Consider the following 13,526-nt stretch of genomic DNA (forward strand, 5'->3'; position numbering starts at 1 on the left):
ACAATCAACTCATTCACTACATACTTACAGCATCACTAAATCTTTTATCTGTTCTTTATCTATATGCACTATGTTGATATAAATATTAGTACAGGCCAGGTTTTAGAATGAAACATACTACTGTGTATATCACTATTCTCATGAGTGGCTTATACAAATATATAATTCAGATATACTGTTAGTTGACTGCACATCTGTTTGCTGTCAGTGGCATATAGAGAACTTATGGACTTTGTGATTTGTAAAGTGGTAGATAATATGTAAAGCATTACATAGTCTTGATTTCTTTAGTAGGGCAGATGCATATAAATCGAAAAATATCATTGCAGTCAATAATGCAGACTATTCTGGTATCATAATTAATTCATAGTGTTGGAAGTCCTTCATGTAGAGTGACAGACCATGCTATCCTTTTCCAAATAGATGTGGCTGATGCCTGAGAGGTGCCTTATATCTGTGAGTCCATCATTCAGGTTCTGTGAAGGTTGATGCCAGAGGGAAGTGCAGTAGTTGATTCTGCTTTTCCTTGTATGTGTACAGAAGGCTTGTATACCATGAAGTGATATTATAAATAGCTATTTCTCTATGCACAAATCCAGATTTTGGGCTCTATTTTCTAAAAGGATGGCAAACAAACGTGTTGTCCACTATGGTTTGTTGATTTCATATTGCACCTATTGGCATGCCATATAGATATCAAAAACTTCACTTAATTCACAAATATCAAGCAGTTTGAATATTTGATGGTTTAACATTTAAGTTGTTTCTTCTTTATATTTCAAACCATTAAATCCTGCTTATCATCAAGAGCAATGGAGAACTGAAATGCATACAGTACACTCTTCCATGTGAGGCACTTGTTCCTGGTACTGGCCCTTTTCATTCTTATTCTTTTTTTATTCGTTTCTTCCCATATTCTTCTCTTTACTTCTCCTGATTTTGATTAACTATCCTCTCTTCTACACAACCATCACTTGGATCTAATGCCTTGCTGATATGTTTACTGTGCATTGAGACCCAGACCATGGGAAAGGATACCCACTGCCACATTCTTGACCTTTGCCAAGGAGATACGAAAAGGGGGGGGGGCCTGGTAATCTTGCATTATTTATTTTGGCCTCTGCTTCCACTAGTTGATTGATCTTGGCCAGGCCATCCAGGACCCCCTATCTTGTTGAAGCAGAGGCCTAAGTAGTACAAGACTACCAGGATCCCTCTTTCCAGATGTCCTTGGCAAAAGTCAAGAGTGTGGCAGTGGGTCTCCTTTCCCATGGTCCAGGGACAGGCTTCAAGCTTGCTGTAGTGTATAACATCAGGGTAGCTCTGGTGTTCCACTCCCATGTGCAGTTACATGTTTGCTGTAGATTTCAGCACCCATGTGCGACTCCATCATGAGTGGGGAGCACTGGATCTAAATCAAACTCCTCCAGATAATGAATAGTTTTTCTTTCTCTTGTTTATCAGGGACGCTCAACATGCTCCAACCAGGTTCAGAAACTATAGAAACAACAACATAAAACCAAAGTAAGAAACAAAAAACGTCAGAGGCTGCAACAAATACAACACAGGTCTTAATCATACAGTCAACAGCTGAATGTCCAATTGGAAAAATGCCACCTTTCTTCATCCAGAACAGATTTGTAGGGTTGGTAGAATCTCCAAAATCTGTAAAGATTTTGGAGATTCTGCCAAAACTGCATTCAGGAAATATCCATAAACAAGGAGAAGCGCTTATGTGTTGACAGTTCATGTCAATTTATTTAACAATATTAATTCACAACACAAGAACGATTAATATTTATTTAACTTATTTGCTGATATTTTTCTGGCATTATATTGAGCATCTTCAGAGCACAAAAAACAGTGTTACAGTACACAAACAGCAACAATTTAGTTTACATTAGGGCTAGTTTAAAAATTGTAATGAACAACACAAGGAACTAAAGTCCTAATTGGCATCATCCATCTGTTGTTGAATAAAGTTAGAGGAAAAAATACAAGGATTAATTTGATCTTAAAACGATAGTTTCCAAGATTTTTTGTAAACTGACAGTCATAACTGCGGTTTGGGGAATGTTTAAAAGATGTTGCTGATTCCAAAAGCACTCTCTCTGATTTATAATTACTTCTGTGTGGCACTTTTGTTTTTTTCCATTTAATCTTGCATGAAGAGATATCCAAGGATTAGTCTGCTAGTCCTGACTTGCTGTAACAATAATGCTCAATGTAATTTTTATATTTTCTGAGTCAGATGTCAACAGTTCTTCTTATCTGTCCATAGTAAGCCAGGTCACAAATACAGGGCACTTCATACACTCCTGGATGTGATAAAGGAGAAAGTTCCTTAGCTGAACTGATGAGAGTTGCCAATTTGATATATGGTTTAAAGGTGGTATGCAGCTGATATTTATTAAACACTCTAGATATCTTTTCATGTGTGCCCTGAATAGGGTTGCCAGATTTTTGAAAATCTAATACGGGACATGGGTCACCCATGTCTTGTATTTGGTTTTCCAAATACGGGACAATTTTGGGGAGTTGGTTTTACAAAATAAAAAATAAATCTGGTATTTGGTTTTACAAAATAAGTACTGATAATTTTGGAACTGGAACTCGAAATGCTCAATTTATGTTTCTGAGTGTTAATGTATTGTGTAATATCCAATCTTCCCCCATGTGCAATACTAAGCATTCGTCTACAGATTTTGCATTCGACTTCATTGTTGGATTCTGATTATGTAGATATTAGAGTAATTATTATTTGCTTCAGAATCCAACATGATCTTCCATCACAAATGCTACATTTGTAAATATTATTTAATGTAAATAACTTAAATTATAATTTGATAATTTGATATCATGTAATTACCTTAATTATATCTAATATTTAATTGTTTAATCAAAGATATGTGTTAATAGTAATAAGATTCTGTATTAAATATTATTAAGCTATTTTATTTATTGTTATGTCAATATTATAAGAACTTGTATTTGTAATTTAACTACGCATTTATTGAAATGCAAATATTCTATTTATTCTTGTTTGTGAAAGTTTAACGTTATGTAATAACTGAATATAGCGGTATAACCTTATGTAACGTTAGCGAAAATGTTTACGTTTATTTGTTTTCATGGAAACGCATGAAATAAACGCGCGAGTGGAACAGAGCGAGGGCTGGAAAAAGAATAATAAAAAAATATAAGAGGTAACAAGAGAGAGTTGGGACGAAAACTTGGAAGTGAAAGGAAGTAAGGGCATAAACTAGAGAAGTAGAAGTAAATGAAAGGTTCTTAAGGGCAGGAGTTAAGAGGATAATTTTTATAAGTGAGCAAGGATGAAGTGAATTTTATAGTTAGCTGAAAGTGAAGCCAGCAGTAATAATAAAAGGGAAATTGATGCTGTAATCGGATAATATAAAAAGCTGGACGTTCAAGGAAGAATTCTGAATAAACCCAGTTGGTCTAGAATTGCGGCTTATTTCCGATTTGCCCTAAGGAGAACCGCACAGTGTTTTAATTAGTTTATGAGTGGTAACAAGGATAGTTGAAGTACCCTGCAGTCGATGTCTGGATTTCTGACGCGCGATTGATAGTGTTTTAATTATAACTGTGGATAAGTCTTGTAGATGTGTTTTTATTAAGTAAGATAAATAAGTTCCAAAGGCTTGCTCACAACATGATTGATGTATTAGGAACTATTTCCGGTAAGGTTTATCATAGTGTATTATTTCTATGCTTGAAGAATTGTGTGTTAATTACGCTATGCTTAACGCTACTTTAACTGTGGAAACTCTTTGTGAATGAGAGTTGGAGAAAGAATTGTTTGAAAGATGCTTTCAACTATTAGTGCCTGCGATATTTTGAACTTATAGCATGACTGAGAAGTGTGTGAAAACTGATTAGATAGGAAGTTCTATTATATTTATATATGTGTAGGAACTTTGTAACTCAGAAGCTGAGAACGTGTACGTGAAGGCTTGGAAGGTTGAACTAATGTGATTGATTGGCTTAATGTTTGACTTGTTTTTATTGTTTAAATTAGAAGTAGAATTTATGTGTTATATAGCTTATATTAAATGTTTGTTTTTGTTAATCAAAAGTTGTATTTTGCCTGAATCTCTTTTACTGCACCATTCATAAAATATTCGAACCAAAGCGGGTAAATTAAGTAAGTCAAATATACTCGGCCAGTATATATATTAAGGAGAAATAGTTGAGGGTTGATCTTTCTTCAATTCTTGAACTAATTCAGATATAGAGTGGCGCAGTCTTTAAATATAAATTTTCTCTATATTTGAATTAGAAACCAACTAGCAACTATTTTTAGGTTAAGAACATCGTAGTAAATAACATGTCGGATCCAAGGTACAGATTAAGACGAAGTAGGATCCAACAAAATTATTTATATTTGTCTGTTGTTTATGTTTGTTCTCTTGATGTTCGAATCCGCCATCTTGTTAAAAGTCACTTTCATAAAATAAGGGAAAACTAATTGTAAATTGATCACTAATCCAAGGGTAGAGAAATTTCTATTATACTGCACCACTCTGTCCTTAGATAAATCTATATGAAGTAGTAGGATCAATTCAAAGTTAGTTAGCAGTCTTCCATTCAATCAGGCCGAAGTATATATTTTCTTTTGAGGCTCCCGCTAGATTCGAATTATTTATGAACGGTGCAATAAAAAAGAATCAGGCAAACACACTTGAAATTAATAAAACAAAACATTTAATATAAGGTTATATGATAAATACATAAATTTTACTTCTAATTTCTATATACTAGAAACAAGTCAAACATTAAGTTTAGATAATCTCAATAGCACAATCTTCCAAGTCTTCACATGTACTTTCTCAGCTTCTGGGTTACAAAGTTTCTACACTTAAATTAATATAATGGAACATCCAATCTAGTTAGTTTTCACACAATTCTCAGTCATGCTATAAGTTCAAAATATTACAAGCACTAATAGCTGAAAGTATCTTTCAAACAATTCTTATCTCCAACTCTCATTCACAAAGAGTTTCCACAGTTAAAGTAGCGTTAAGCATAGCGTAATTAACACACAATTCTTCAAGCATAGAAATAATACACTATGATAAACCTTACCGGAAATAGTTCCTAATACATCAATCATGTTGTGAGCAAGCCTTTGGAACTTACTTATCTTACTTAATAAAAACACATCTACAAGACTTATCCACAGTTATAATTAAAACACTGTCAATCGCGCTTCAGAAATCCAGACATCGACTGCAGGGTACTTCAACTATCCTTGTTACCACTCATAAACTAATTAAAACACTGTGCGGTTCTCCTTAGGGCAAATCGGAAATAAGCTGCAATTCTAGACCAACTGGGTTTATTCAGAATTCTTCCTTGAACGTCCAGCTTTTTATATTATCCAATTACAGCATCAATTTCCCTTTTATTATTACTGCTGGCTTCACTTTCAGCTAACTATAAAATTCACTTCGTCCTTGCTCACTTATAAAAATTATCCTCTTAGCTCCTGCCCTTAAGAACCTTTCATTTACTTCTACTTCTCTAGTTTATGCCCTTGCTTCCTTTCACTTCCAAGTTTTCGTCCCAACTCTCTCTTGTTACCTCTTATATTTTTTTATTATTCTTTTTCCAGCCCTCGCTCTGTTCCACTCGCGCTCGTTTATTTCACGCGTTTCCATGACAACAAATAAACGTAAACATTTTCGCTAACGTTACATAAGGTTATACCGCTATATTCAGTTATTACATAACGTTAAACTTTCACAAACAAGAATAAATAGAATATTTGCATTTCAATAAATGCGTAGTTAAATTACAAATACAAGTTCTTATAATATTGACATAACAATAAATAAAATAGCTTAATAATATTTAATACAGAATCTTATTACTATTAACACATATCTTTGATTAAACAATTAAATATTAGATATAATTAAGATAATTACATGATATCAAATTATCAAATTATAATTTAAGTTATTTACATTAAATAATATTTACAAATGTAGCCTTTGTGATGGAAGATCATGTTGGATTCTGAAGCAAATAATATTTAATATCTACATAATATCTACATAATCAGAATCCAACAAAATCATTATGTTTTCCTTTTGCAATGAAATTCCATTCTTTCAAATAATCATAATTAAAAATGGACTTTCGTTTTGGCATTGTTTAAGGGCTTAAAGAAACAAAATTTAATTTACCTTTGTATAATTAATAAAGAAAATTAATTTACCTTTAATTATATATTTTATGTATTAACCAAATCTCACACATTTGAAAAAGGTGAGATATTATTTTTAATAATTATTGAAATAAATCCATGTACCAATACCGCACAATGTCCAAATAAGAACTGTTTGAAAACCTGGAAGGGCGCGAGTTTGTTTACTGTTTCTTTAGTCCAGGAAGTGACTTTTTTCAGTAATTTATGCACCTTATTCTTTTGTATGTTGACTGGTCTTATAAAAGTGTGTGCATTTGGTTTTCATACTCTGTTGTGTCCATCACCACAGTTGCATTCCCTTTGTCTGCTTTTGTTATGATATTCTGGTTATTGTTATGTAACTCTTTTAGAGCAATGATTTCCTTATGGGGGATATTATTTTTGGGAGGCTTAGACTGGATTAGGATGTTGGCCACATCTAAATGTATGTTATTGGCTATTGCTGGAGGTAGGTTGTATATTCCCTGTTCGACGGACACCATTATTTCGGCTTTTGGAACTTGTTTGGGAGTAACAGCAAAATTGTGCCTTCGACTTAAAGTACTAATGGCTTCTTTGGTTAAGGTGAGCGATGATGAATTCACAAAGACGCGATCTTGTTGTAATTGCAGTCGTTGTGTAGCACTGCATTGTTGGAGATTTTCAAACTTTTTCTGGTGCCGGTTTTTGACTTTGAATTCCTTTCTAGCCATTGCGTCGGTATGTTGTCTGGATCGCCCACAGTTCCTTGTTTAAAATATTAAATAGTAGTTCACGTAGTGTGTCTATGGTTGAATTTAATTTTGATAACTCAAAGTGAGTGGCATTAAATCTGTTCTTGTAATAGAGCTACACTCGCTCGTCTACAAATACATTGGGCTTAGGCCAAGTGGAACTTGTTTTTAATTTTCACACAGTTAGGTATTAAATTGGTGTCTTGGTATCTCTTTAAGAAGGCTAACATGTTCAGTTGTCGACCAGTTTCAACTTTCACTTACCCTATTGTTGTCTTGCATACAGTATCGTCTCCGTGAAGAATCCTCAAACGTGTGGAAAGGCTTATGTGTTCGTCGTACATGTTGTTTAATTTTGACGATATATATCAGAACACAGAATTATAAGTAAATAATTATTTATTGACTTATTGCTGATATTTCGCTGGTGTTATAACCAGCATCTTCATAGCACAAAAACACAGTTCGTCACAGTACACATTTGAGGATTCTTCATGCAGATGATATTGTACGCAAAACACGACAATACAGTGAGTGGAAGTTGAAATTGGTGCAGGAACTGAACAGGTTAGCCTTCTTAAAGAGGTGCCGAGACACCAATTTAATACCTAACTGTGTGAAAATTAAAAACAAGTTCCACTCGACCAAAGTCCAATGTATTTGTAGACAAGTGAGTGTAGCACTATTATGAGAACAGATTAACACCACTTGCCTTGAGTTATCAAAATTAAATTCAACCATCAACATGCTACATGAACTAGTATTTAATATTTTAAACACAGAACTGTGGGAAATCCTAGACAACATCACTGATGCAACGGCTGGAAAAGAATTCATCAAAGTCAAAAAAGTGGCACCAGAAAAAGTTTGAAAATCTCCAGCAACATAGTGCTACACAACGACCGCAATTATAACAAGATCGAGTCTTTGTGAATTTATCATTGCTCACCTTAACCAAAGAAGCCATTAGTACTTTAAGTTTGGGGCACAATTTTGCTGTTACTCCCAAACAAGTTCCAAAAGCCGAAATAATGGCATCCATTGAATGGGAAATGTACGACCTGCCTCCAGCAACTATCAATAACATACGTTTAGATATGGCCAACATCCTAATCCAGTCTAAGCCTCCCAAAAATAATATCCCTTGTAAGGAAATCATTTCTCTAAAAGATAACGTTACATAATAATAACCAGATTATCATAACAATAGCAGACAAAGGGAACGCAACCGTGGTGATGGACACAACAGAATATGAAAACAAAATACACACACTTTTTCAGAACAATCAACATACAAAATTATAGATCGCAATCCCACCAACACACAAAAGAATAAAATGCATAAATTAAAGAAAAAAGAAACAGTAAACAAACTGAAGCTCTTCCATGTTAAAACATCCAGGATATATGGAGCACCAAAAATTCACAAACAAGGTACACCCTTGCGCCCTATTGCAGATAGTATAAATAGTCCCACATACAAACTGGCTAGACATTTAGCTAAGCTACTAGCCACTCTCATAAACAATTCTCCCTCCTTTGTCAAAAATTCTGCTCACCTAAAAAGTATTTTAGAACACCATACCTTAAAAAGTTCAGACTTAATGGTGAGCTTTGATATCACCTCACTATTCACAAATGTACCACTAATTGAAACCCCTTAATCTGCTAAAGTCACACTTTTCCCCTGATATATTTGAATAATTTAAATCCACAATACATACAGGATATTTCACATCATGGAAAGGGAAAATATACAAACAATTAGAGGGGACAGCTATGGGCTCCCCTCTTTCTCCCCCTTTAGCCAACTTCTACATAGAACACCTGGAAAAACTAGCTATCAGTACAGCCACTCTCAAATGAACACTTTGGCTACGCTATGTTGACGATGTGCTTGCTATATGGCCACAAGGCCCAGGCACATTGGATACATTCATAGCGCATTTAAATAGCTAACATCCAAATATCCACTTTAAAAATGGAACTGGAAGCTAATAACCGTCTGCCCTTCCTGGATACGCTAATCACACGTCTTCCAGATGGTTTTTATCATTCTCAGTTTTTAGAAAACCCACACATATAGGGAGATATTTACAAATAATCACACCATCGCCCTTCTCAACAGTATGGTATCTTAAGAATGTTAACCCACAGAGTGAGAGAGCAATCTGTTCCAATGACAATGCTCTTGTTGCTGAACTGGCACACTTAAGCCACACCTTCTTGGCAAATGGCTATAATCCCCATAAGATAAACAAAATATTAAATGCTCCTAAGAAACCCCTCCCACTATCCATCGCAGAGAGCTACAAGAAACAGTCACCATCCCATACATTAAAGGCACATCGGAAAAGATATCTAGAATTCTCAATAAACATCAACTATGCACTGTATTCAGCCCGTGTGTCAAATTAGCAACTCTCATCCGTTCACCAGAGGGCAGCATCCCTCCTTTGCCACATTCAGGAGTCTACGAAGTAGTACCCTGCTCTTGTGATCAAGCTTACTATGATCAAACAGGAAGAACTGTGGTCATCTGCATCAGTGAACATAAAAGATACATCTGGCACTATGACAAGTCGGGCCTAGCAGACCATGCTTTGGATACCCCCTGCACACAGGATCAAGCTTTTACAAGTCAGAGAGAGAGAGAGAGAGAGATTGTTCTTAGAAGCAACAGAATCCTTGAAACAAGCTCCGAATCTCAACAAATATGGTGTTGTATAAATTTGCCTAAGATTTGTTAGACAGTCATCTTAAGACATTACTAGTACCTGCTTTCGCTCTTTTTTTTTTTTTTTTTTTTTTTTTTTTTTTTTTTTTTTTTAGAGGGCGACTAATTAGGACTTTAGTCTTTGTGTTGTTGCTACAATTTTGTTAAACTAGTCCCTTTGTTACACCATGTTGTTGTAGTCTCACGTACTGTGACAAACTGTGTTTTTGTGCTCTGAAGATGCTGGTTATAACACCAGCAAAATATCAGCAATAAGTTAATAAATAATTATTTACTTATAATTCAGTGTTCAGATATATACCGTCAAAATTAAACAACATGTACAATGAACACAATAAGCCTTTCTATACCAAGATAAATCTTTGAAGGTTTTTTTTTTTTTTTTTTTTTTTTCAAATTTTATATATAGTTGAGTTAAGGGGATAATAAATCCCTCATTATTTTAAAGCCGAATAAGAAACTCGAAGATTGAAATCTAAGAGTTTCATGCCGAAGAACTTTCGGCGAGTCCAAGCATAAGTCAACACCTGGTAGTACAACACTAGGGCAACTCGGAGCAAAGGTGGAGCAAGTTTCGATCACTATCCTTAATATTTTCTCATAATATAAAATGCAGCTCCTAGGAGATGTATTACTGTTTTACATTATGAGGAAGGTCACTACCCAGACCGGTTTCGACCTTTAAAATAATGAGGGATTTATTATCCCCTTAACTCAATTTATGTCGCTGAAAAAATAACCACTTGGCTCTTTACTGTAGTTTATATATATTATTAGTTTTATATTATAGCTGGAAAATCTTTACACACATACACACACACACTCAAACTTTGTATTCTGGATATATAGGGATACCTATTAGTGAGTTTTCATAATGGACAAACATGGCTTGATTAAAGAAGGATTATATTTTAGTATTTTGCTCACATACAAAGTACCACCTAATGTTCCTGGACTGTCGCTTCATTAGTCTGTTGAGTGATACCATCATACCAAACCAAGTTTAATTTAAACTTAGTAAAACTGCTTCTTTAGAGACTTTTGAAATGTTACACTATCTCCAAAATGTGCAAACAGCATTTGGAGAGGAGGCAGAGGAGAACACAGACTTAAGTGATTTTCTAGTTTTCAAGAATGAACAAATGTCAATTTAGAATTGAGAGCAGTCAGTCATCCACCTTACAGTTTCTGTTTTTTAATATGTTAAAGTTTTTGGGTGTTTTATGTTTCTGTTTAATTTTAATACTTATCCCTGAAGATATGAAAGATTTGTTGGTATAAACAAATAAGAAGAATGAGAAACTGAAAATTGTGAGTCTACTGCCACAGCATGATAAAGGGAAGTGGAGACAAAGAGCCAGGACAATGTTTCATCTTGTGTTGTACCGTCTTTTATTGTGTGTGGTTTAATTCATTACAGAATAAGTTTGTTTGACTCAGTCCTAAATTGCCAACCCGTTCTTCATTATCCAGGTGGATACTTATTAAGCTTAAAGAGAAAAGCAAACAGAAGAGAAGAATGGAAGGAAATGCTGCTGAGCTACCAGTCATAAGACTGATGCAATAGAAGAGAACTTATTAGACACATGAAAAGGTGAAGTTGGGCATGCATTAGAACATGTAGAAAATAACCAGGGTTTCTGACCTAAACCCTGGTTAATTTTTGCATTCTTTACAGGCTATGAGGAAATTTCCTTCCAGTCACAGCATCCCACTATAGCAAACATTGCTATAAAAATCTTACTGTAACAAACAAACTGCTGAAAAGAACCAACCATATCCTCATAGGTGCAATTCACTACTAAAACATATTCACTATAGCAAACTATCTGCTGTAACAAACTATTCTTGTTGTCCCTAAGAGTTTGCTCTAATGAGAGTCACCTGTATCTACTTTGATAGTTAAGCATCCTCCAGTCTGAACATGAAGTGTGCACATGAGATGTTTATTGAAATGATAACAAATCAGCTTCTTTTCTGTATACAGGCAACAACTATACTGTCTCCTATCTCTTAGATGACTTTCAAATTCTTGTTACAGTTATTTTACTGCAAGAAATGTACCTCAATTAGCTGTTCTGTTATATATATATCATGTAATAGTATTAGTTTCCCAAAGTACAATTTTTTACAAGACTACAACTGTACAGAATTCTTTCATTTTTTTCTTCCTCCTCAGGTTTTCCAGAGCACTTGATGTATGGGGAATTCAGGCGTCGATTTGAACTTCTAATTCCTCCTGAAAATCATTCCACACATCCTATATTTGATGAGCGCCATGCTGTTGAATCACTTCTGGAACATATTGACATTGATAGTACCACATACCGACTTGGCCTTAGTCAGGTAAATGTTTAATAAAAAATAAATTGCAAGTAAGAGAGTTTCTCCAACAAGCAGTTAACCAAGCTGTTAACTGGAAGCTTGGTTAACTCATGGAGCTAATTGAGAAAGTGTCCTTGATTTGACATTTATATACTGGGTGTCCCATAAATTTGTAAATATTTCAATAATTCATAAAAATCAGAAAAATTGGTATATTAGAGTACAGTTTGTATGAATGTTAATCATGGGGGGGGGGTTGGCAGGGAAAAAATTAGTTCACATTTTCACTGATAGAGGGGTACTGTACCACATACCTCATTTGTGAGGTACGTGCAAATGAGTCCTATAAAATGCAGAATCCAGTGGTACACATAGCAGTATATCGCTGGCAGCTTGTAATAAATGCATACAAATTTCTAGTCATTGGTGCAAACAGAATCATTTTTATGAAAAAAAAGATTTGTTACTGTGATGGATATTGGTGGATATGGTGGAAGTTACTTTACATAAATGGTGGAAATTTTACAAAAGTTTCAAACTCAGAAAAGTATGGTGGAAGGTCAAGGTCCTATCACCCCTACCAGACTACAGTCTGTAATACGACATTTTGAGAAAACTGGAAGTTTGTCAGATCGCCCTCGCACTGACAGACCAGTGTTATTTAAAGCTTATACCAGCACTGTAGTATCATGAATGAATACCCTAGTGGCACAGTCAATGAGTGGGTCTACTGCCTTAAAGTAAGCGGTGCATGGGAAGCTTCAAGAATCATAGGCATAGCAAAAACGTCCGTATTCCACATCCTTCTTGGTGTGTTAAACTTCTTTCCATACAAGCTTCAATCTCTTCACTAGCTATACTGATACCACTAAGTGGGAGGAATTCGCAACTTGGACCAACTGTTCTACTCCGTATAGTTCAGAAAAATTATACGGAGTAGAGTAGATGTGTGACCTTACTTAAACTTCGGAAGATCCACAATGGCTGTACATTTTCTGGACAGATGAAGTGAAGTTTTCATTGCATAGGACAGTTAATATACATAACTAGGGTGCAGGATTCACATGCCTACACAAAAGAACCATTACATTCACTGTTTGGTGTGGCTTCACTGCATCTGTCATTTTCGGTCCCTTTTCTTTGAAGAGTCATGTGCAACAAGGGGCTGGAAGATGTGCTCAGTAAATGCACAGCACTACTTGCAACTGCTATATGAGCATGTGGGGCCATGCTCGCTGGAAAAAAATGTTCTTCACACAGTCATATTCATGCATGATGGGGTGCCACCTCACATCACATGACCCATGAAGCAATTTCTCATCAGCACATTTGGTCAAAAACAACTTATCATCCATAATTGCAAATCTGCATAGTCTCCTCAGTCTCCAGACCTGACAGCAGTAGATTTTTGGTTCTTGGGCTATATAAACTCCAAAGTGTACCTGAGCAGCCAATCTTCCTTAGCCAATTTAAAAGATGCCATTCGGCATTAAGTTCCTTGCATCCACCCAGA

The 13,526-nt window shown here is 35.1% G+C and overlaps 1 protein-coding gene across 1 annotated transcript in view; it reads left to right on the top strand.

Moving 5' to 3' along the window:
• Mhcl (Myosin heavy chain-like) overlaps positions 1-13,526 on the top strand; it is a 719,798-nt gene that overhangs the window by 317,781 nt on the left and 388,491 nt on the right. Inside the window, exon 17 of the mRNA XM_090414205.1 lies at positions 11,868-12,034. Within this exon, the coding sequence (XP_090270331.1) occupies positions 11,868-12,034 (167 nt within the window). The remainder of the gene's footprint in view (positions 1-11,867; positions 12,035-13,526) is intronic.

The sequence above is a fragment of the Typopeltis vanoorti genome, chromosome 24 (genome assembly GCF_054136105.1).
Source record: "Typopeltis vanoorti isolate ZY-2024b chromosome 24, IOZ_Tvanoo_1.0, whole genome shotgun sequence".
In the NCBI taxonomy this organism is placed as follows: domain Eukaryota; kingdom Metazoa; phylum Arthropoda; class Arachnida; order Uropygi; family Thelyphonidae; genus Typopeltis; species Typopeltis vanoorti.